This window comes from Heteronotia binoei, chromosome 19 (genome assembly GCF_032191835.1).
Source record: "Heteronotia binoei isolate CCM8104 ecotype False Entrance Well chromosome 19, APGP_CSIRO_Hbin_v1, whole genome shotgun sequence".
NCBI classification, from domain to species: domain Eukaryota; kingdom Metazoa; phylum Chordata; class Lepidosauria; order Squamata; family Gekkonidae; genus Heteronotia; species Heteronotia binoei.
The window spans coordinates 1,095,053-1,119,581 of NC_083241.1; the positions used below are offsets into that span (position 1 = coordinate 1,095,053).

A 24,529-nucleotide genomic window follows, 5' to 3' on the forward strand; every position below is an offset into this window, starting at 1 on the left:
CAGCCACGGGCTTGTGGGCAGGATACTTGGGGGTTCTTGGACTTGTGTTCAAAGAAATCATCCTCCTTTGCTGACCAGCCAAACATCTACTGGTCTCCAGTCCCCCTAGGAATCAATGGTTCTATTTCTCAGTCAAAACTATCTCGTTTCTGTTTGGTTCGCAAAAATACTTTTAACTCATCTCACAACTGAATTTCTCAAGATGGCATGGAACAGTTTACGTACTTTTTTAAGTTTCAGAGGTCATAAAAGTGCTACCAATTGGCAACAGAGAAGCAGTTAAATGCACAAGTAATAAAATTGCTAGATTATTCATTTTATAGACAAAGGTCCCGGAAAATAACAACATATCTTTCCTGGCTGCCTGAAATCTGAAAGAGTGGAGGCCAGGCAGGAGAACGGGTGGAGGGGAAGAATTCCACCAGTCCAGCAGCAGCACCAAGAAAGACGCCCATCTGCAGCGTCTCTCTCTGGCCTTTGAATATGGAGGCACAAACAGCTGGTTTCCAACCATGACAGGAACAGTCAGGGGAAAGTGGTCATTACAATTTCACTGTCCCGACTTCAAAAGAAGAAGACCAGGCAGCAGCTAAGGAAAGCTTTGGCACAGTTTGCTCCTGGGCACAGGGACCAGCCGGCACGCCTGCATGGAGAACTAACCAAAGTGCCACAACAGTTTCTTAAGTGAACCCCACAAAGAGTGAAGAAGAAGATACTAGATTTATATCCCACCCTATACTCTGAATCTCAGAGCGGTCACAATCTCCTTTACCTCCCCCCACACACACACACACACACAACAGACACCCTGTGAGGTAGGTGGTGCTGAGAGAGCTCTTACAGCAGCTGCCCATTCAAGGACAACTCCTACGAGAGCTATGGCTGACCCAAGGCCATTCCAGCCACTGCAAGCAGAGGAGTGGGGAATAAAACCCTGTGAGATGGGTGGGGCTGAGAGGACTCTCACAGCAGCTGCCCTTTCAAGGACAACTTCTGCAAGAGCTATGGCTAACCCAAGGCCATTCAAGCAGGTGCATGTGGAGGAGGGGGGAATCAAACCCGGTTCTCCCAGATAAGAGAGCTCTGGCTGACCCAAGACCATTCCAGCAGATGCAAGTGGAGGAGTGGGGAATCCAACCCAGTTCTCCCAGATAAGAGAGCTCTGGCTGACCCAAGGCCATTCCAGCAGGTGCAAGTGGAGGAGTGGGGAATCAAACCCGGTTCTCCCAGATAAGAGAGCTATGGCTGACCCAACGCCATTCCAGCAGCTGCAGGTGGAGGAGTGGGAAATCCAACCCGGTTCTCCCAGATAAGAGAGCTCTGGCTGACCCAAGGCATTCCAGCAGCTGCAATTGGAGGAGTGGGGAATCAAACCCGGTTCTCCCAGATAAGAGAGTTCTGGCTGACCCAAGGCCATTCCAGCAGCTGCAAGTGGAGGAGTGGGGAATCAAACCCGGTTCTCCCAGATAAGAGAGCTCTGGCTGACCCAAGGCCATTCCAGCAGCTGCAAGTGGAGGAGTGGGGAATCAAACCCGGTTCTCCCAGATAAGAGAGCTCTGGCTGACCCAAGGCCATTGCAGCAGCTGCAAGTGGAGGAGTGGGGAATCAAACTCGGTTCTCCCAGATAAGAGTCCACGCACTTCACCACTGCACCAAACTGGCTCTCTCAGCCAATAGTAATCTAATCTAGACATGATCAGGGCATGAGTAATTGTGACTAGTCCTACTGGCTAAATGTTTCTGAGTTATACTTTAGGTACACTGCAGACATTGTAAAGATTCCGGTATTTCTTTAGGCTGCCTTGAATAATACATAAAAGAGAAAGATGGATGATGATTTTCGAAACCGACACTCCTTGCTTTTCCAGGAACGTGAGGGGGGCGGGGGCAGAACTAGCAAGCTGACCAAACCTGGTCACAGCACTTTCGTCTGACTCCATTCAGGCGCCTTTAAGAACAACCCAGTTTTATTTGTTGCTGGTCTTCCAGGTGCCTGCCTGAACTCAGACTCTGTTCTGCCACTTCAGACCAATCCAGCCACCCCCCCAATTCAAACTTGGTTATAGGCACTGTGTGCTGCAAACAGAATCTGGCTGCCCCCCCCCCCCCCCGGCAGAGATAGGTTCAGCTGCACCCCCAGTCTTTGAAACCGTTTCTCCAGGGAGAGCAAAGTCCTCTCCAGAAGAAGCTGATCTCAATCCTGAGTGATACTGTCAGTCGATAGCCCCTTGTCACTCCAGCCTGCACTGAGCTTCACGTCACTGGCTCACCCCCAGTCCTTTTAGTTCAAGCCTTACCCATGGCTGTGTTGTAAGCCATTTCCAGAACTAAGTCTTGGTCAGCACTGAGCCAAAGGAAGCCCTAGAACAGAGGTTTCGAACGTATGGCCCAGGGGCCGGATCAGGCCACTGGAGGGCTCCTATCAGGCCCCCATGCAACTGGCTCTTGTCTGCTTCCTTCTCCCTCTCTCTTGCTTCCTTCTGCATCACAGCTTGCTTTGCCAGGCTTGCTCAATCGCACAGGAGCGACAGAGCAAAGTCTCTTTTTTCTCCATTGGCTAAGGCTCCTCCCTTGGGGAAGATGGAAGGGAGAAAGAGCTTGCTTTGCCAGGCTCTCTCAATCGCACAGCAGAGCTACCGAGCCAAGCCTCTCTTCCTTCTATTGGCTTCTACCCCCTCTCATCATCTGGGGAAGGAGGGAAAGAACCCGAGCTTCCTTTGCCCAGTTCCCTCAATCACACGGGAGAGATGCAAAATATTGAATTGTGTTTGTCTGTGTCCTTTATAAAGTTTATATCTCTGCTACCTGGCTTACCTTTCATGACACACATGGCCCAGCCCAGCAAGGTCTCCTTTCGGTCAGATCCAGCCCTTATAACAAATGAGTTCAACACCCCTGCCCTAGAAGCTGCCCACGCAGCAGCCAAGAAACTTCAGTTATGAAAAAGCCGCTGGTCCTTACCGCAAGGGAGAACAGTGTCCGTGTCAGCAAAAATCTGAAGGAGTTTCCGTAACTCGTACTGCGTCCTGCACTGCTGCAGCATCAGCTCCAGGAGAAACAAGACCTGAGACTTCAACCACAGCACAGGCAGAAGGGGAGGCGACTCTTCCTCTGCGGCCTGAAGTTGGTTAGAGACCATCTAAAATAAGTCAGGCCCTAAAGTTCCCCCCATCCCAGTCAAAATGAAGGCAACAAACTGTCTGCTTAAGAGTGCAATGCTGGGTTTGTTCGCTCGGGTGGACTGGGTTGTGGCGAGGGGACTCACTCACCTGCCAGCTCAGCAGGCAGAACTTTGCAGAGTCCTTTCACTTCTCGTGGAAGCCAGACCCCCAAGTTCACGAGCCAAGAGAAAAAGTGTGGAACTTTAACTTCCTACATCTCTGTAACAATCTGAACAAACTGTGGAATGAGCACTGAGGAATCGGAAGACGTTCCAGACCAGCCAGTGCTCCATCCAGGCCCAGAGCGGATCAGAGGATTCTGGAAACCAGCAGGCTCCTGACCACATCCTGGGTGTGAAGGGAACCCTTCAAGCCACCAGGAATGACATCTCTCTCGTCTAGTCTTAGCTAGAGAATTATAAACGTTTGTTATCAAATAAGTATTGGCTGCAAGTTTTATATAAGCTGCCAACGGCAAAGACCGGGGGGTGGGGGTGGTGGTGGTGGTGGTGGTGATTCAACCAGATAATTTCTGCTCTAATTTTTAAAGATCTCAAAATAGCTAAACCTGCTGAGTCTTGCCCAATTTTGCACAGCTAGAATTGAATCTGAAGCAAAATTGGAAACGACTAATTCATCTGTAAACCGGCAGGTTTCTTGCAAAAGAATTGTCAGCTTTATGAACAATGTCTAAACGTTCTGAGTTTCTCATCTTTGAACGCCAACCAGCAATACTCCGTGAGATAATATGAAATTCTGACTTGCCCCAATCGTTTAGTCAATGAAGTGTTTCAATTCCAAGAAGAGCTCCATGCTTAGCTGTTGAGCACCCAAGGATTTGATTTAAGAGGACTTAGGTAGGAAGAGCCGCCCTCAACAAACAATACCCCCCTAGTCCTCCACAAAAACTGCCGTTGGCTGTTGAGCGCCCAAGGATTTGATTTAAGCGGACTTAGAGAAGGAGTCGGCAGTTTTTGTGGAGGAGGACTAGGGGGGTATTGTTTGTTGAGGGCGGCTCTTCCTACCTAACTAAAATCTGCCCTGCCCTCATGAACTGAACCAATTCATAACCAAGTAAGTTAAACCTGACCCCTAGAAAAACACAACATTCCAGTATTTATTTATTAGTTCATTTATTTATTTGATTTATATCCTGCTCCTTTCTCTGGGAAGCAGGGCTCGGAGCAACTAGTAAATACCATGCACCCTGAAGCTCTACAAGCCCATGCCTTTGTCACCAGATATTTAAATTAACGTTTTGCTTACTTTCGAAAGACTCGCGTGAAGCTTAAGGAGTCTGGTCTGAGCTTCGGGGTAATTTCTGTAGTCCATGCACAATTCGTACACCTCAAGCGCCGTCAGCAAGGCAGACTCCTTGGATACAGGAAGAGGGCACACACGTGTTAATAAAAGGGGACCCCAAGCCAGAGGCACCATCATTGAATGCTCCATATAAAGGTAAACCCAGCAGGGAATGTGGAGGGGAGTGACAGAAAACGTGTCCTTAATTCAGAACGGACACCCAAAAGGTTGTCAAACAGAGGTCTGTCGCTTCCCGCCTTCTCCCAGCTCAACCAACATATTGTGTCATGCTTGAGAGGCCTCTTGCCTTCAGAGATCTCAGGTTCTGCTCCACCCAGGCCACACTCTCTCTGTGGCTTTTATTCACGTATGCACCTTGATGGGGGGCTTCCCTGTTTGCTGGGGGCAGAGGAAGGGAAGGGAGGGGGGCTTTCCTTGCCAGGAAACTCCCTTCAGCCAAGGGTTCCCTAGAAATTGCCCTTGTCGCCAGCTGGCACCCCTCAGGGACCCCCTGAGGTGTTGCTCTGACTTCTTCCTGGCTCAGCAGAAGAACCTCTACTTGGCACATGGAAGGTCCAAGGCTCAGTCCCTGGCACTACCACTTAAAGGGTGATGTGAAAGACCTTTCTCTGCCGGAGACCCTGGAGAGCCACTGGCAGCCTGACTAGAGCGGGCTGACATTGACGAGGGGTCTGGTTCAGGAGAAGGCAGGGTCCTGGGTGGGTGGAAGGCAGGCCAGGCCCTCCCTGAAGGCCACCCTCAGGCTCTCTTGCCCAGAGGAAGCTGGCTGTGCCTTGGAGGATCCCCCAGTTGGCCAAGGCAGGGAGAAGGAGGCCTGCCCCCACCCTCAGACTGAGGCCCCATCGCGGCGGAGCACCCCCAAGACCAGGGTGGGGGGTGGGGACGGGGGATGGACAGAGAAGGCCCCAGTTGTCCTGGAGCGGCTCTGATGGCTACTGCCCCCTTCAGAACAGCTTTGCTGATGCAAGTTGTTCCCATGCCTCCCTTGGCACAGAGGATGCCTTCTGACGTGCCGACTGTATGCCAAGCACTCTTCATGGAGTGCGTGCATGCGCGCACAGAGTTCAATTCTGCAGCGATCCTGAGGCTCCAGGGACAGCAGCCTGGTGCCCTCAAGGCCTCAGAGAAGGAGGAGACAAACTGCTCTTGAGACAACATCCCTGCCCTCCAGCAGGACTGAAGGCAGGAACACGTTTCCTGCTAGCCAAGAAAACCAACCAGAGACTCAGAGGAGAAGAGTTGGTTTTTATACCCCACCCTTCACTACCCAAAGAAGTCTCAGAGCGCCTTCCCTTCCACTCCCCACAACAGACACCTTGTGAGGCTGGTGGGGCTGAGAGAGCTCTGAGAGATCTGTGACTGATCCAAGGTCACCCAGTTAGCTGCACATGGAGGAGAAATTGAACCAGGTTCTCCGGATTAGAGTCGGCCACTCTTAACCGCTGCACCACACCGGCTGAGAACCTCTTCCCCAGGCTTACTAGAAGAGCCTGCCCTGGACCAAAATGAGATGCTAAGCAGGCAAAGGCTCCCCAGCTCCAGAACCAATGAAAAACCAGAGCTGCCCCACTCAAACTCCTCCAGGATGGCTGCGAAAGGGAAATGCTCACCTTCAGAAAGAGCTGAAAACCACTCAGAAGAGTTCTAACTTTTTGCCTCCTTAAAAGGACCTGCCAGAGGGTGGCCAAGTCCTGAAGCTCCCACTCGTGGGCTTCCACGGAGCCTCTGATGTGGTCGGTCACTTCATCCATGGTGGAGCCATCCAGAGAAGAGATTATCCAAACACAGAGGCAATGGAGGATGTTGGCCTCCTACCGAATGGACAGATGTGGACAGAAAAGAGAGCAAGAAGGGGAGGGGAGTTAAAGAGAGAAGACCCTCCACTGCTTCGAAAGAAAGGTTAGAAATTCTGCCACAATTCCTTTGCCCAAGTCCCACTGAAACTAACAGGAGTACAAAAGAACATAAGAGAAGCCATGTTGGATCAGGCTAATGGCCCAATCCAGTCCAACACTCTGTCACACAGTGGCAAAAAAAACCCTCAAGTGCCATCAGAAGGTCCATCAGTGGGGCCAGGACACTAGAAGCCTTCCCCCTGTGCCTCCCAAGCACCAAGAATACAGAACATCATTGCCCCAGACATAAGAACCTAAGAGAAGCCATGCTGGATCAGGCCAATGGCCCATCCAGTCCAACACTCTGTCACACAGTGGCAAAAAACCCCCTCAAGTGCCATCAGAAGGTCCATCAGTGGGGCCAGGACACTAGAAGCCTTCCCACTGTGCCCCCCAAGCACCAAGAATACAGAACATCATTGCCCCAGACATAAGAACCTAAGAGAAGCCATGCTGGATCAGGCCAATGGCCCATCCAGTCCAACACTCTGTGTCACATACGAACATAAGAGAAGTCATGCTGGATCATGCCAATGGCCCATCCAGGCCAACACTCTGTGTCACACAGTGGCCAAAAAACCCAGGTGCCATCAGGAGGTCCATCAGTGGGGCCAGGACACTAGAAGCCTTCCCACTCTTGCCCCCCCTCCAAGCACCAAGAATACAGAGCATCCCTGCCCCAGACATAAGAACACAAGAGAAGTCATGCTGGATCATGCCAATGGCCCATCCAATCCAACACTCTGTGTCACAGTGGCCAAAAAAACCAGGTGCCATCAGGAGGTCCATCAGTGGGGCCAGGACACTAGAAGCCCTCCCACTGTGCCCGCCCCCAAGCACCAAGAATACAGAGCATCCCTGCCCCAGACATAAGAACATAAGAGAAGCCATGCTGGATCAGGCCAATGGCCCATCCAGTCCAACACTCTTGTGTCACACAATGGCTCAAAAACTCAGGTGCCATCAGGAAGTCCTCCAGTGGGGCCAGGACACCAGAAGCCCTCCCACTGTGCCCCCCCACCCAAGCATCAAGGAGGGCAGAGACACCCCTGGAGTGACCCCTCTGAGAGCTCCTACCTGGCAGCAGGCTGCAAGCACACTCAGGACAGGAGCGCAGTGCGTCAGGGTTTCGCCCAGGAGGTAGCGCCAAGGGTGGGGCTGGTTCTGGCACCGAAGCAGGATGTGGAAGAGATTGCTGGTGGGGCTGCCCCCCTGGCCTCCTACTCCAGGGAGGGGGGGCTGCAAGCTCTCAAAGGCCAGCCTCAAATGGTCCCGCAGAGGAGGGGCGAAGTCAGGGAGGATGGCCAGCACCTGGGGAAGGGGAAACACACACACACCTCTCCAGTTAGAAAAGCAAAACAGGAGCCACATCAGGCTATGAGTCTTGGAACAAAAGAACGCACACAAGGAATCAGAAACAGCCTGGCCCATGCAGGCACCTGCTTCAAGGGCAAATATTCATTTTCTCTCTCTCTCTCCCCTCCCTTTGCCACCAGAAGCTTGGCTTGTTTATTTTTTTTAATTTCAAAAGGGATTCTCTTCCACCGGCAGTGGGCACCAAGACTACACTCCAAAGTTAACCAATTTTGACCAAATTATCCTGACAGATCAGAAATTAATTTCAAAAATTTACGAATGGCTATTACGAGAGAAAATGTTGGGGGAGGTAGTTAAAGAATCTTGGATAAAATGGTTGGGAGATTTTGGGTTTAATATTAGTTTGGATGATTGGGAGAAAATATGGAAGCGAAATGTAAAACTAATTACGCCGGCTTTGTTTAAGGAAAATCTGTACAAAATGATCTACCGTTGGTACTTAACACCAGACCGCCTAGCGAAAATATATCCAAACTACTCCAACAAATGTTGGAAATGTAAAAAGACTAAAGGATCATTATTCCATATTTGGTGGAATTGTGAGTTTGCTAAAAAATACTGGGTGTCAATTAATATTTGGACACAGAAAATTTTAAAAATTAAATTACACCATTCTCCAGAGCTGTTTCTTTTGAATATTTGTAGAGAGGATTTCCCACCTAAAACGATTAAGGTATTAATGTATATTGTTACTGTGGCAAGAATATTATTTGCTAAATACTGGAAGACGCCTCAAATCCCTTCTAGGGAAGAATTTATTGTTAAACTTATGGAAGCTGTGGAGTTAGACTTAATGACTACAAGACTCCATGAAGGTAATCTACAAAAATGTAAAGAGACTTGGGAACCAATATATTGTTGGGTAAAAAGTAAAGGACTAATATTGGAACAATAGAAATATTACAAATACCATATATAAATCTCTGTTCGTACCCGGGATGCCTGGGAGTATGCTTGTGGGGTGGAGGGAGTTTGGATTTATTTGGAGGATGTATGGAATGTGTATGTAGATGTATTATATGTATTGTATGTATCTGTATTTTTACCTGTTGTATTTGTGTTTTCACTTGGGTGTAATAAATGTGTTTAAATTAAAAAAAAAAAAAAAACAAAGTTAACCAATTAAAAATACTCCACCAGCAGGGCCAGGGTTTCGCCTCCACCCTCCCTGGCTCCTTACCTCGGCTGGCTGGTAGTTGTACCTTTGGGCCTCAACAATAAACTGCAGCCACTCATTCGACCTGGCGCACTCTTTCAGGTAGGAGGTGTTCAGCTTGAGGTTGTGGAGCCTGCAGAACTGGACCACTAATGACCACTGCTTCCGGGCACTGCTGGATGTCCTACGTCAAGAAAGGCAAGGTTATGTTTTTTTTTCCGGCAGGCAGCCAATAGCCACAGATGCAATTCTTTTGGGGGAGGGCGGGGGGGGGGGGAAGAGGGCAGAGGCAAGGATTCATCTAAAAGTAAGGGGGGAAAACAGACATTCCTTGAAGAAACACAGTTAAAGGACCAGTAAAAACCAAGAAGGCCATTTTAACCTCCCACGAACCTTTGAAAGATTCCGTTTGTGCAACAAGCAGAGAGTTGCTAAGTTACTGCTGCAGAAGTCTCAAAGAAGGAGCACAGGCCATAAAGGAAAGAAGGGAAAGCGCATGTGTGCACATCACTGGGGTCATCACCAGTGTTTCCTCTAAGCTGAGTTATTGTGAGCTAGCTCACAGTTTTTTTAGAATCCATCTCACACATTTTTATCTAAGCTCAGGAAAAATGGTCCCAGAGCAAACTAATTTATGCAGTAGCTCACAACTTTAACGCCAGTAGCTCGCAAAGTAGAATCGTTGCTCACAAGACTCCAAAGATTAGAGGGAACACTGGTCACCACCTTCAGGGAAATCTTTCCAAAGAGCAAATGTAGTAACTGGTGAGAAACTTGTTTGCCTAGCCTTCCCTGAAGGGACATTTCAGAGTGCAATTCCATATACAGAAGACTCAAGAATTCAACTTTCTACAGATCAAGTTGCAAATACTTATTTCTTCAGAAGTAATCAGAAGCTCATCTGGCTTAATGTTCCAGCATAACTCATGAGACAGAAACTCTCACTCTTGCACACTGGTTTTTTTAGAAGACTCAGATTTACACCCTGCCCTTCTCTCTGAATCAGAGACTCAGAGCAGCTTACAATCACCTATATCTTCTCCCCCCACAACAGACACCCTGTGAGGTGGGTGGGGCTGAGAGTTCTCTCACAGAAGGTGCCCTTTCAAGGACAACCCCTACAAGAGCTATGGCTGACCCAAGGCCATTCCAGCAGGTGCAAGTGAAGGAGTGGGGGAATCAAAGCCCGTTCTCCCAGATAAGAGTCCACGCACTTAACCAATACACCAAACTGCCTCTCAAACTTTTGTCAAAAGCACCACAAGACAACAGACTACAGAACTCATTCCCCACAGGACCGTGTGCTCGCACCCCACTGCGAGAGGAGGAGGTGTTCCATATAACAGGACACACAACCTCTCCTCCCCAGGACTAACTTTCTGGTCATTTGGAACTACATGGCTGACTCACTTCTTGATGTTCTGATGCTCGACCTTATCCCAAACAGCTTCCTCCAAGCAAACCAGGAGCTCTTCTGCAGCTGTTTTTACTCCCTCCACCAGCTCTGCCAGTTTTTCAACTAAAACCAAAACGGGGAAAGCAATTGCATTACTACGTTTAGATCTTGCCTCCCCCCCCTCTTTGTGGGAATCAAGACATTCTGCGTAAGATTCCCAGAAGAGCTTTCTGCTCCAGGCTCTGCTTAAACTCAGCAAAGTCGCTAAATCACACACTTTTCATGCATATCCTGGGGTTTTTGTTGAGAGTACATTTCTTTAAGTGACAGCTGTCTGTCTCAGCTTGCAAGACTGATCCTCAGGCTGTGGATAAGGGCCCCAGGTTGGTCTTGAGCTTCTCCCAAGTGAGTCTCACAAGGCCAAGAGAGAGGAGATTGTGGAACCCCGAATGAACATGAAATACAGTTCCCACTGCTCCACAAAGCTACACATTTATCCAGGGCTTTTTGTTGTAGCAGGAACTCCTTTGCATATTAGGCCACACACCCCTGATGTAGCCAATCCTCCTGGAGTTTACAGTAGGCCCTGTAAGAAGAGCCCTGTAAGCTCTTGGAGGATTGGCTACATCAGGGAGGTGTGACCTAATATGCAAAGGAGTTCCTGCTACAAAAACAGCCCTGGATTTATCAGATACTAAACATGAAAGACGTAAAGTTGCTTACTGTGAACCAAAGTGAAATTCTCACTTTTTATGCAGAAGCTGCAGCCTCAACCTTTTGGGATTGGGGTCAGCTTCTGCACTGACTGGGCAGGGCTTTCCCTTTCTGCTTTCCCTCCACCCAGTCAAAAAATAAGCCTCTACTAGGCAAGCAGCCAAAAACAGCATATCTGATAGGGGATAATGGTGTACTTGCATTCAAAAAACGCGGCAAGAATACAGCCAATTACAATTCCTCAACCGGGACGGGGGGGGGGAGTGTTTATGCTTCAAACAGGCACAGTGGGACATATATTTCAATGTATCCCTACAGTAATTCTAACATGGCTGTGGATTTTTGTATTCATTACAGGTGGTAGACTTCCTGGAACATCTCCAAGTGCAGTCACAAAGGACCAGCTAAACTCTCCATGCTTCTGAGCGGCTGTTTCCTGAGAGCCCTGAACTCCTCCCATGGCAGCTGGGCCTCTCTGTCCCTTGAGAAAGCCAGTTGTGAGTGCGAGAGGCGCTACCCAAGGACTCCCGGATGGAGTCGTGCTGCGGCTCCTCTCTTCGAGACATGAAGCTCAGGATGACGTTTGCCACTCTGACATCCACCCGGAGCTTGAGGCTGTCCAGGCCCAGCAATTCCAGAAAACAGACACAGGCAGCAGCCATGGATGGAACGTGGAAGAGAGAGAGGGCCAAAGCATAGGCTTCGTGACCGGCCTGCAGAACCCTGGAAGAGGAAGAAGGAGGGCAATTAGCCTGCTGTGCTCAAAGCACAGAGGTCAACCCTGAAGAATGCAAATCTGAGTGAACCTGAAAGGAGAAATCCGAGAAAAAAGTTCTCTCCACAATTCCGGTTGCCTTGAAATACTCACAGCTGCTTCGGGGTTTTGCTCTTTATCAGCTGCTGGACTAAGAAGACCCCAAAAGCGAAGGAGGGGCGCTCGTGCCTCAGGTAGTAGCAGAAGTCCAGCCGCTCGATCACAGCGTATTTGTTGATGAGTTTGGGGCAGGAGAAGTGAGGAAGGGCACTCCCGGCATCTGGACAGAACAAAGAAGAGTCTTTTACAAAGTCTCCGCTTAACGGGATCACATTTCCCACCGCTGACTTGATAGTACTAGATAAGGCTCCAAAACCCTTAAGTACTAGATAAGACAGGAGGTGGTGGCAGCTACAAGCATAGACAGCTGTAAGTGGGAAATGGGGAAAAACATCTGGAGCAGAGGCCCATTAGTGGCTGTTAGCCACAATGTGTGGATGGAACATCTGTGACTGGAGCAGTGATGCTCTGTATTCTTGGTGCTTGGGAAGGGCAACAGGGTGAGAGCTTCTAGTGTCCTGGCCCCACTGGTGGACCTCTGGATGGCACCTGGTTTCTTTGGCCATTGTGTGACACAGAGTGTTGGACTGGAGGGGCCATTGGCCTGATCCAACATGGCTTCTCTTATGTTCTTCTGTCTGGGGCTGGGATGCTCTGTATTCTTGGTGCTTGGGAGGGGCACAGTGGAAGGGCTTCTACCCCACTGGTGGACCTCTTGATGGCATTTGGTTTTTTTGGCCACTGTGTGACACAGAGCGTTGGACTGGATGGGCCACTGGATGGTCTGATCCAACATGGCTTCTCTTATGTTCTAAAGACTGATGTGACTGAGAGTGAATGCTGTCAGGATCCATCCTTTCAAGCTTGTTTGTGAGGCCAGGAGCATAACTAACGCTCTGGACCATACATTGGCTGGCAATTAAACCATTTTTCATTCACAAGAATTTTTTTTAAAAAAGCTTTCAGATCCAGGTCTGCGCCTTGATATTTATCCCTATCCCCCCTCCCCAGTTCCAGGTGCGATGGCACCACTGCGCATCTCCTGGAAAACCACAAAGTGTGCCTCTCTCTCACCCACCAAGGCTGAGGGGGGGGGACATCCTAAAAACTCTTCTATTTGTGAGCAAGAGCCTAGAAGCAGCAGAATGGCCTTCCTCTTGGAAAGAAAGCCCATTGCAAGGGTCTATCCTCAACACAGAGCGACACAGAGCCAGTTTGGTGTAGTGGTTAAGTGTGCGGACTCTTATCTGGGAGAACCGGGTTTGATTCCCCCCTCCTCCACTTGCACCTGCTGGAATGGCCTTGGGTCAGTCATAGCTCTGGCAGAAGTTGTCCTTGAAAGGGCAGCTGCTGTGAGAGCCCTCTCCAGCCCCACCCACGTCACAGGGTGTCTGTTGTGGGGGAGGAAGATATAGGAGATTGTGAGCTGCTCTGAGACTCTTTGGAGTGGAGGGCGGGATATAAATCCAATATCTTCTTTTCTGCTCCTACCATTTGCCAGTGGAGTGACCCCCCCCCCCCCCCCGTCCTGCCCTTGGTGTCTGTTCTCCTGCCTTGGGGACTGAGAACTGGCAGTCCACAGAAGAGACCAAGTGTGATCTTGATGCATCTTTTTGTCTTGTTTGAATTAACCTGATTCTCATTCACTTAGGCTCATTGAGTTGGAAGGGGCCATCCAACTCCCTGCTCAGTGCAGGATCAGCTTAGAGCATCCCTAACAAGTGTTCATCCAGCCACTGTTTAAAGACTGCCAGTGAGGGGGAGCTCACCACAACCTTAGGTAAGCTGATTCCTCTGCTGAACGACTCTTACCGTTAAAAAGTTTTTCCTGATATCCAGCTGGTACCTTCCCACCCTCAATTTAGACCCATTATCGCGTGCCCTCTCCTCTGCTGCCCACAGGAACAGCTCCCTGCCCTCCTCTAAGGGACAGCCCTTCAAACACCTCAAGAGAGCCATCCCGTCCCCCCTCAACCTCCTCTCCTCCAGACTGAGCATTCCCCTGAGCATCCTCACTGCTCTCCTCTGGACCCGCTCCATTCTGCCCTCATCCTTCTTGAAGTGAGACCTGCAGAGCTGCACGCAAGACTCCAGGTGCGGCCTGACCACTGTGGTGTGGTGGAACGAAGACATCTTGTAATTTGGATGCTCTGCCTCTGCTGATGATGACTTTCTCCATAATGGGCACCTAAAATGGCTTACATCATTCTCCCCTCTTTCTTTTTATCCTGTCAACAACCCCTGTGAGACAGAGTGACTTTTACCACTCAGAAGACCAGTTGGTACAATGAAACCACAGGCCTTTTTTTTGCTCAAAAACAATCTCTCGGCAGCTTCTAAAATAGGTCTGCTTAATGGTATACACCTAGATGTGATTTATTCTAATTTTAACGTGGTCACGAGATGCTGGGAGTTACTCACCAGGCATGGCAAGTGAATTTGCCGGCTGCCAGCCAAACAGTTTAGCAGGATCAAATGGAACTAATGCCTGAAAATTTAGAAAACAATGCTAAAACGAACACTGACAAAACTTCCAGGATATTTTCAAACAGAGCACAAAAAAAGATATTAATTCAGTGTAAATTTCCAACAACTTCTGTACATGGTAGAGTTACATTTTCCAGCACTGTCCATATCAAAGAATGCAGCTAAAGACAACATGAAGTAAGAGGCGAAAATCATCTACGCGATATGAAATGCCATTTGTTTCTTCAATTGCACTTGGTTCTTAAATTAAAACCATACTTGGACTCAGCTAGCCCGGCCATGCCATAGTAACCTCAGGGTTAGACTGCTATAACACACTGTATGTGTTTTTTAGTCTGTTATAAGTCTGGTTTGTATTTTCCAGACTAAATACCTGTATTTTTTCATTTGTTTTATTGCAACGCACCTCAGGTGCTTTGCAAGAGAGACAGGGGAGATGTTTCTCCATTAACAGCTTAACACTGTAGCTGCTGCATTAGAGCCCTCTGTTATAACAGGAAACAGTGGCAAGCTATTCTCCTTCTGTCCCTTTTTCTCTTGTATTATATTGCTCTGAATCAGAAATTGCCTTGAATGTGAGAGCAGAAAGGTGGGATATATATAAATCAAACAAACCCCCAAACCTCTTCTTGTCATGCTATCCTACCCTAGAGTTACAAAACCAAGAAGAAGACGAAATCGCCACTGAATCCCTGGCACGAACTACATGGCCACGGCTTCCACACTGGTGGTGAAGGACCATAGAGCTGAAATGGTGTCTGCTTGCCACTGTGGCCCCTAAAGGCATGGGAGTGTCACGAGCCCAGTTACCCAGACCCTGTAATGTCTGGAAGAGATAGACACTCTCACATCAGTCACACCGAGACAAGATATTTCGGGAACTTGCTAAGCTACTGTGGATTTTTTGCATGCTAAGCAGAATATTTTACATGTTTGCTGTGAGAATCTTTGTGTTGCTATATCTTAAGCTGAGAGATGAACCCTATATAATAAAGGCCACTTGCTTTGCATGCAAAGCATTTTCTCCTCAACACGCATGTTGTGTGGTTCATTCCAACAGGTGGAAATTCTACACAGGTGTTACTAAGAGAGGAAATCGCTGGCGATGGGGGGGGGGGAGCGATCTCAGGTGTGGCCACCTTAATTTGTTGAACTCTCTCCTTCTGCAGTACTCAGGAACCTGCAAGAACCACATACCGGGACCCCGCCTTCCTGTCGGGACTCCTCCCACAACCTGCACTGTCTAAACAAAAACTGTGGCTGATTCAGCTATGGCTGCTGTCACTGTGGGCTATACACATACACACGCCCCTCTGGATGTCAAGTGATTGCTGTCTGACAGAAATTGTTCACAATTGGATTGTTTTGTTCACATGGGGAAATCGAGCAGAGAATGACCCAAAAGAGCAGAGGCCGCATGAGGATCATTTTCTGACAACAAAGTCTTGAGTCCAGAGGCACCCTTGAGATCAACAAAGTTTAACTCTGGGTAGAAGAAGAATTGCAGATTTATACCCCACCCTTCTCTCTGAATCAGAGACTCAGAGCGGCTTACAATCTCCTATATCTTCTTCCCCTACAACGGACCCCCTGTGAGGTGGGTGGGGCTGCCCTTTCAAGGACAACTCCTGAGACAGCTCTGGCTGACCCAAGGCCATTCCTACAGCTGCAAGTGCAGGAGTAGGGAAACAAACCCGGTTCTCACAGATAAGAGTCTGCACACTTCACCACTACACCAAACTGGCTCTCTGGTAGAAGCGTTTGTGTGTGTGTGTCTCTTGTGTTTGAAGTGTGTGTGCACACAAAAGCGTCTATCTGCAATTTAACTTTGGTTGTTGGTCTTAAGGGTGCCGCTTTCTCCTTTGCTTTGGGGAAGCCTCAGACCCCACCTTATGAGGCTGTGGCTGAGCTTCAGCCCTCGTGGCTCAATGGCCATACAGCAACAGCACACGTACCTGAACAAGATGGTACAGAGAGACGTCGGAGGGCAACGTGCCATGAGAGGTCAGCGGAGAGAAGAGGGCGGCTTTGAGCTTGGGGTAAGGAGCAAGAGCCATCCTGACCAGCTGGGTGTCCACATTTTGGGCAGGGCTCCCTCCTCCACTCCCACTCTGAAGAATCTGCAGAAAACAATGTGAGAAAGGCAGCCAGGGCAGCCTGCTTCTGCAAGATACAAGGTGAGTCCCTGTGGGGCTGTAAGATGGGGGTGGGGGGTTCCCTACAAAGCAGCAGCTGCTGCTGATACTCACAAAGAAACAGGAATGATTCATTTCACTGACCAGCCACAGAAGTTCTTTTGTACCTGGCTGAAGGCTTTCTCTGCATCCGAGAGGCCAAGAACTTGTTCTAGCCATGTCAAGGCTACTAAGTGGATGTCAAGGCCTTGACTTTTTCTACTAGTCTAAAGGAACAGTGCACTACTGACCCACCTGGTCAATACCTCCCGGAGCATACATTGTAGTCGCCAGGGCCAGAAGCGTCCGTCCTTCCAGCAGCATAGTGCTCACGCTGGCCTGGTTACTGGGAATCAAGATTTGGGCATTTGCCAGACTAGCCTGATAAACCATCTCTGCATCTAGTGGGGGAGGGAGGGGAGAGAAAGAATAATGAAAACTTTTCCTTCCAAACTGAATTGTTATTTAAAGTATTCGTGCATTGCCTTTCTGCCCAGAAGTTGGTCTCTAAGGTGGCTGAAAACAAGAGAAAGGGAAATACAAACAGTAATAATTTCCTCATATTTTTTGCTACCTCTGAGTCACAAATGCCAGGCAGAAAGCAGCCTGTAGAGGAGAAAGAGCACCGGTTGCCCTCGTCGATGACCTCTGTTTTTGGCTGGACATTTCTTTTAAATTTCTTCATAATAGATGCAGAAGCAGCAGTTGGGGGCCAAGCATGCAGGATTCTTTCAAGAACTGACCCACAATACTTATCAGAATCACTGAATTCTCCTGAGCTGTAACTCTCCTGGCAAAGTTCATCTGTCAGGGCAGGCATGAACCCGAATTCAAATGGGCCCAAATAATCCATCTCCTCTCCAAGACTGCAGCCCTACCCACTCCCTCATCTTGGCTGAAAAGGGAACGTGTCCCAAGATTTGACCAAACCCACTATGGTTGTCTAATGGATGCAAGTCATTTTATCCACAAAATCTACTGCAAAGAATCTAGTGAACCTGTATGTTTTCCAAATCAACCGAGCCTATCCTGCCTTCCCCAAATCTTCCCAGCCAGCTCCACAGACTTGAAATTAAGGACATGACTTCTTGCTCTAGACCAGAGATCTCCAATCTTCTGGAGCCTGAGAGCACTGTTGGAATTCTGACCACAAAATGGCTGCTGCTAGAGGTACACAGCCAACAACAAAATGGCTGCTACAGCCAGCATCAGTTAACCAGAGAAGAAAGCAATGTTTTTAAAAACCTGCACAGCCAACCAAAACTCTGCCCACTTTCTCAAGACACCTGATGGGCACCAGATGTGTCAGGGGGTGCCTCAGTGCCCACAGACACTGTGTTGGGGATCCCTGCACCCCCCCCAAACCCCGCCACAAAAGAGCAGCCGCATATCTCTAATAGAGCTGATCAACATGACAACTTGCCAGACACAAAAGTCCCCACTGGGGAGAGATGTTAGGAGCAATAATGCTCTCTGCACTACCACAGCTGTAGTTTCTGGAGGTGTTTTGAAACCAGCCCCACATCCACTGCAGGACTCTCATCTGGAGGACCCCACCTGTCTGAACAGGACACAGCTGGAGTACCCGCTGAAGCCAGGGAAACAAGGTCGAGTCCAGGTGCCCCCCCCAGCTGTGAACCTGACCCTTGTGGGGGTGGGGAGGAGTGCCACCTCATCTCGAACCATCCCTGACTCAGTTATGGGTCCAGATCCAGCTCCCCCCAGGCTTGAAAGAGGTGCAGGAGCAGCAGTGCCTACCTCCGGGATTGCTGGCGATGTCTCGACACCTCACGAGGAATTCAAACCAAGGATGAGCTTCGTGTAGCGCCTGATCGCCCAAAATGGGGCAGTTTGAAGGCGATAAGCTTGAAAGAAACCAAAGGCACAAGCTCAGCTTCATGCAACGATATGCTTCCCCCACCCCCACCCTCCCAAAAAATAAAAAGATGGGGCCAGACTTAGGACCAGGAATCAGCTGTTGGATAAGGAAGACACTTGCCTCTGTTCTGGAGTGTGGAAAACAGTGTGTGTGTGGGGGGGGGCAACAATCAGAAGTTCTCCCTGTCTCTATGATGCCAGCACTCTTAACTGTTCTCCCTTGGGGCTGGCCATTATATCAGGCATCAGCCGCAGGCCCAAACAAAACCCTCCCCCCAAAGGCAGGACAGAGGCTGGGGGCAACAGGGTGTGGTGGTTCTGCTGCTTTTACAGGCAAGATCAAGGAGAAAGGATGAAGGAAGCCATTCTTAGACTACAGAAAACACACACGAAGGGCAGGAATATGGCGACTGTTTTTAAAAGAGTCACCCAAATTCCAACCATTTCTCCTAGGAGATCTGAGGGTCCAGCTATGTAAATTGCAGAACTGGAATCCAGCAAAATACATGTGCATTAAGAGCAATGCTCCCTCTAAGTTGTGGAGTCTTGTGAGCAAAAATTCTAATTTGTGAGCTTCTGGTATTAAAGTTGTGAGCAAGTGATTTGGCTGCTGCATCAATTAGTTTGCTCTGGGGCCATCTTTCCTGAGCTAAGACAAAAAAGGTGTGAGCCAGAGGCTAAAAAACTGTGAGCTTAGCTCACACTAACTCAGCTTAGAGGCAACGCTGGTTAAGAGCCATTCTTCACACATCACACTTCACTGTTCCTATTTTTTTTCCTCAACTACTTGTCTTCTTTTTTTTGCTCCCAAGTTGCAGCCGACTTATGAAGACTCTGCAGGATTTCCATGGCAGGAAACGGGTGTTTTGCTATTGTCTGCCTCTGTATAGCAACCCCGGGCTTTGCTGGCGGTCTCTCTTCCAAGGACTAGCTGGGCCAACTCTGCTCCACTTCTGAGACTTCACTGGGCCATCCAAGTCAGGGCAAAGATAAGCAGAGGTGGTTTCTGTCATGGCCTGCCTCTGTGTAGGGACGCTGGACTTCCCTGGGGAGGGACGGTGGCTCAGTGGTAGAGCATCTGCTTGGGAAGCAGAAGGTCCCAGGTTCAATCCCCGGCATCTCCAACTAAAAAGGGTCCAGGCAAGTAGGCGTGAAAAACTTCAGCTTGAGACCCTGGAGAGCCGCTGCCAGTCTGAGAAGACAATACTGACTTTGATGGACCGAGGGTCTGATTCGGTATAAGGCAGCTTCATATAGGGGAGGGACGGTGGCTCAGTGGTAGAGCATCTGCTTGGGAAGCAGAAGGTCCCAGGTTCAATCCCCGGCATCTCCAAAAAAGGGTCCAGGCAAATAGGTGTGAAAAACCTCCGCTTGAGACCCTGGAGAGCCGCTGCCAGTCTGAGAAGACAATACTGACTTTGATGGACCGAAGCTCTGACTCAGTATAAGGCAGCTTCATATGTCCATAGGTCCACTGACCAGGCCAAACCCTGTGGAGCTTCTAAGATCTGAGGAGATCAATACTTGCTACAGAGATTTAATTTTTGCTACAGATTCCTACCGATAATAGTCTAAATAAGTGTAGAGAAGGTGGTTCAGCCCGTGGTCTAAACAGTAAAGGACAAAGCAGGCGTGGAAATCTAAGCCCGCCGGAGACGAGAATTCTGGGATGGGCTGTGGATTCTGCATCACTCCTCCAGCATGAGTCAGTCTTTGAAGAAGGCACTCGAAATCTTCTAGTTCTGCTGGTGCAAAAATCCCATTTCTGTCAAGAAAAAGACAGCCACAGTTGTATGTAGCGTTTGCAGCTGTCTGTGCGTTTCAGTGGCATTACAAACTACAATGGGAAACCCTGGTAGCAGCTGGATGGTTGGCTGAGAGGAGAAGGCGCGTACCTAGCCAGGTGGTCCAATATTTCATTCCTCATGTAACCGCTGCAAAGGGTACTTCTGTCAAGAGCCTCTGTGGGCAGCACTGGCCAGTTTGTGCAGCCACCGGGGGACTGGCAGTCTGCAGTCCACAAACTGATGTTGCCCCAGTCATGCCAGGATGACAAGTGCGCCCAAAGAACCTCTGGATTGCAGGACTTGAATTCTGAGTTGAAAGAAAATATCACAACAGGTCACCACGGCAGGGACCGTCACAGCAATGCACATCTATGGGGTCAAGATGTTATCAATGGGGAATAAAAGCTACCGGGGGGGAATAAGAATGAATAATAACTCAGAACTGAATTCAGAATTCACTTCCATGTTCAGAAGCGGTCAACCTCTGAAACCCTGAGCCAGGAGGCAGCATCAAGGGAAGGCCTCGGCCTCTCTGCCCTGCTGTTGAACCTTCAGAGGAACTGGCTGGCTGCTGTGGGAGACAGGATGCTGGACTAGATGGACCCTCACTGGTCTGACCCAGCAGGGCTCTTCTGATGTTCAAATGAAGGCCTCAGCCTCTCTGCCATGTTGTTGAACCTTCAGAGGAACTGGCTGGCTGCTGTGTGAGACAGAATGCTGGACTAGATGGACCCTCATTGATCCTGCAGGGCTCTTCTACTGCTCAAAAAAAATCAAACCTAATTGCTATTTCTTTATAAAATATATGCAAAGATCCAAGGTTGCCCCTCCAGTATGAAACCCCATTGCCCATTTCCCCGAGCCTCACAGTGCCCAAAGCCCACTTCTCGAAGAACCACAAAACCACTTGAGACGTGGTGGATCGCTTGCCTTCGGGCAATCGGGTGGGGAGGAGAACGATCTCTCGCGTGACGTGATCCCATGCCTGAGCCCAGCTTAACATCACTCGGTGCTCTTTGTTATGAACTCGGTCCTTATCACTATTCATGAGTGCTTCCCAAGCAGCCGTGTGGGCGGACGGGTCCTTTTCCTTCTCCCATCGCCTGAAAGTGAGGACAAAACATCTTCATGATGGCTGTTTCTTTGGGGGGAAGGCAGGGAGGCTCACCCATCATTTTAACACTTTATGCTTTGCTTCAATTCTGTTTTTCGACTTCTAGAGGATTCTACAACTCTTATCCTACCGTGCAGTATATTGAATGTCCTATCCTGTCAACTGTACAAATAGCACTCTGTATCCTCCACCTTAAGACCAAGTGAGAAAGGCAGACCATCAATAATGTAAATATATAAAAATCTTCCCCTTGTATTTTACTTCAAAGAGACTACGAATCAAGATCTTTTGTACAACACATGCAAACGATGCATGTCACTCACAGAAGTCAACAAGACAAACTGTCACTCTGGATGCAATAATCAATCGGTTCCCCATTCTAGAAAGGATTCCACCCAAAATATAAATCTGGGGTGTTAAGTCAGAAACAGAGGTCAAAGTAATCTCTGTTTCTCCACAAACTGTGCTCCAAAATGTTTGCACCAATGTTCAGGGCCACTGTAAGTGAGAGAGAGCCCCCTTCTCCTTACCACACCTCCAGCCCGACTGACTCACCTGAGATTTTAGCTAATCTTAACAGTGTCAAATGCCACTGACAAAACATTATCAAACAGTTTTCCCTAATCCCTGTATTAAACAATAGTTTTGCCACCTCCTAGAATGCACCTGCCCATGTTTCTCCTGGGACAGTCTGTCCTAAGTCAGCTTCCTGCCTGTTTTTGCTGTCCTGTCTTATTTTACAATTCTTTTGAAGGCACTGATCCATCTTGGTTAGCTAGCCCTTCAAAACTGCCCTTGACCAATCAAGGTCTTTTCAGTTCCATTCAAGGATCTGAACACCTTTGTTCTCCTGAATTCCATTCCTCAGCTGAAAATACTGAAACAAAAGGATTTTTACTGCAGCACTTGTCCACTCAGCAAAGGACATAAAGTTGCCCATTTCTCGGAGACGGATGAACCTCTGGGGACCTGCCTGCATCTTCTGGTCAAAGGTCCCGGCTCTTAATGTCTCCTGCGGTCCCTGGGCAGACCTCTGAGGCTTCAGAGGAGAGTCTTTAAGCCCCAAACCGTTAAAATGTCTAATTCCAATTTCTATTAACACTTCCCATGACATTTATATGGTCTTTCCAAATGAATCAAGATCAAATCCACTGGCCCGTTTCTAACACAATCTTTTCAAAGTACCCTGTGGCAATATATGGCGTGTCACCCACAGCTGATTAATTTAAGTCTGTAGCAGGAACAAGGGGCAGCAGCCAGTGTGAAAATTCCCACCAAGCGCTAAGAAGAAGACTGCAGATTTATACCCCGCCCTTCTCTCTGAATCAGAGACTCAGAGTGGCTTACAATCTCCTATATCTTTTCCCCCACAACAGACACCCTGTGAGGTAGGTGGGGCTGAGAGAGCTCTGACAGAAGCTGCCCTTTCAAGGACAACTCCTGCAATAGCTATGGCTGACCCAAGGCCATTCCAGCAGTTGTAAGTGAAGCAGTGGGAAATCAAACCCGGTTCTCACAGATAAGAGTCTGCACACTTAACCACTACACCAAATTGGCTCTAATTGGTTAAGGCGCACCACAGCCAATGAACGAAAGCTCCCAGCTGGACAGGACAAGGGCTTGCCTCTGCTTCACTAGCACAGGCTGGGATTTCAACTCTTGCACCAGGGTCCCCCCCCCACCCCCACAACACGATGCCCAGGGTGCCTGTTTTTAGAAAGTGGACAGGGCAAGGTGAGGCTTCCGATTGGCTGTGCAGATTAAAAGACATCCTCTTAAACAGATCTTCTGCCTTCAGTGTTGAAGAGTGACTCTATGTGGGTCAGGCATCCCCTCCCTCCCTGACATTTTGTGACTGACTCTGCCATTTTTGGGTTGCATCTACCCCCCCGAATGAGAATCTGAAAGATGCCCACAGGTTCAGGAAGGCCAGAGACCCCTGCTGTGGATTATTGTGCCGCCACATCCCTCATCCTTGTTTTGCCCAAGAAAACGCAGCTGAAGATTTCTTACCTGGACTGGGTGTTCTCAGCATTCTTCCTGCCAACTCTCGAGTAAGCATTCTCCACCTGGTATACAAAGTCGATTGTTTCCTTTTCAGCCTCAGAAAAGTGATTTTCCTCTTGCAATACTTTCACCTGAAGAGTCAAACATGGATTAGCCTTTCAAGCTGAACTCTGCAGCTGGTGGAAAGAGACAGGGGACCCAACCACAAATATGACCAGGGTTAAGAGCAAAGGACGGACTGTGTGTGTGGGGGGGGGAGACACACTACGTATGCAGTGCAGACCATGATGATGTGGCAGAAACCTCCACTTAGAGATTTCTGCCACTGGTGCCAGGGGAAAGGGAACATTCAGTCAAACTTGGGATCTGGGTGGAGCAACGATTAAACCAAGATGGGAGAGTGCAATTAGCACACACAAAACGCCACCGAAAAGAAGCTTTTCTTCACTTACCAAGAAGTCACGGACAGGCTGCTCACTGGTGTAGAAACATATTTTGTGCAGCTGCTTCATTACATCGAATCCCTATCCAAAAAGAGCCAGTGTGGGAGTCACAGTGTCAGTCTAGGATCTTGGAGCCCCGAGTTCAAACCCCAACTCTGCCATGGATGTGTAATGGGTGACCTTGGGCTAGTCACATGCACGCAATCTAACCCACCCTCAGTGTGAAAATGAAACCAGAGGAGGGGTGACTACACACACTGTCCTGACCTCTTTAGAGAAAGGAGAGGGTAGAAATTAAAATGAATATCAGTTCTATATCAAGAGAGCCAGTTTGGTGTAGTGGTGAAGTGCGTGGACTCTTATCTGGGAGAACTGGGTTTGATCCCCCACTCCTACACTTGCAGCTGCTGGAATGGCCTTGGGTCAGCCAGAGCTCTCTTATCTGGGAGAACCGGGTTTGATTCCCCACTCCTCCACTTGCAGCTGCTGGAATGGTCTTGGGTCAGCCAGAGCTCTCTTATCTGGGAGAACCGGGTTTGATTCCCCACTCCTACACTTGCAGCTGCTGGAATGGCCTTGGGTCAGCCAGAGCTCTCTTATCTGGGAGAACCGGGTTTGATTCCCCACTCCTACACTTGCAGCTGCTGGAATGGCCTTGGGGCAGCCGGAGCTCTCTTATCTGGGAGAACGGGGTTTGATCCCCCACTCCTACACTTGCAGCTGCTGGAATGGCCTTGGGTCAGCCAGAGCTCTCTTATCTGGGAGAACCGGGTTTGATCCCCCACTCCTACACTTGCAGCTGC

The 24,529-nt window shown here is 49.0% G+C and overlaps 1 protein-coding gene across 1 annotated transcript in view; it reads right to left on the reverse strand.

Annotated features, from left to right (window-relative positions):
* Positions 1-24,529, reverse strand: part of SPG11 (SPG11 vesicle trafficking associated, spatacsin) — a 45,130-nt gene that overhangs the window by 9,511 nt on the left and 11,090 nt on the right. Inside the window, exons 12-28 of the mRNA XM_060260356.1 lie at positions 23,736-23,807; positions 23,290-23,414; positions 21,093-21,265; positions 20,271-20,469; positions 19,937-20,140; positions 18,256-18,362; positions 16,753-16,898; positions 16,279-16,443; positions 14,258-14,324; positions 11,891-12,056; positions 11,540-11,745; positions 10,323-10,431; positions 8,937-9,096; positions 7,457-7,690; positions 6,095-6,295; positions 4,428-4,535; positions 2,962-3,139 (exon numbers count right to left, since the gene is read on the reverse strand). Of these exons, the coding sequence (XP_060116339.1) occupies positions 2,962-3,139; positions 4,428-4,535; positions 6,095-6,295; positions 7,457-7,690; positions 8,937-9,096; positions 10,323-10,431; positions 11,540-11,745; positions 11,891-12,056; positions 14,258-14,324; positions 16,279-16,443; positions 16,753-16,898; positions 18,256-18,362; positions 19,937-20,140; positions 20,271-20,469; positions 21,093-21,265; positions 23,290-23,414; positions 23,736-23,807 (2,620 nt within the window). The remainder of the gene's footprint in view (positions 1-2,961; positions 3,140-4,427; positions 4,536-6,094; positions 6,296-7,456; positions 7,691-8,936; positions 9,097-10,322; positions 10,432-11,539; positions 11,746-11,890; positions 12,057-14,257; positions 14,325-16,278; positions 16,444-16,752; positions 16,899-18,255; positions 18,363-19,936; positions 20,141-20,270; positions 20,470-21,092; positions 21,266-23,289; positions 23,415-23,735; positions 23,808-24,529) is intronic.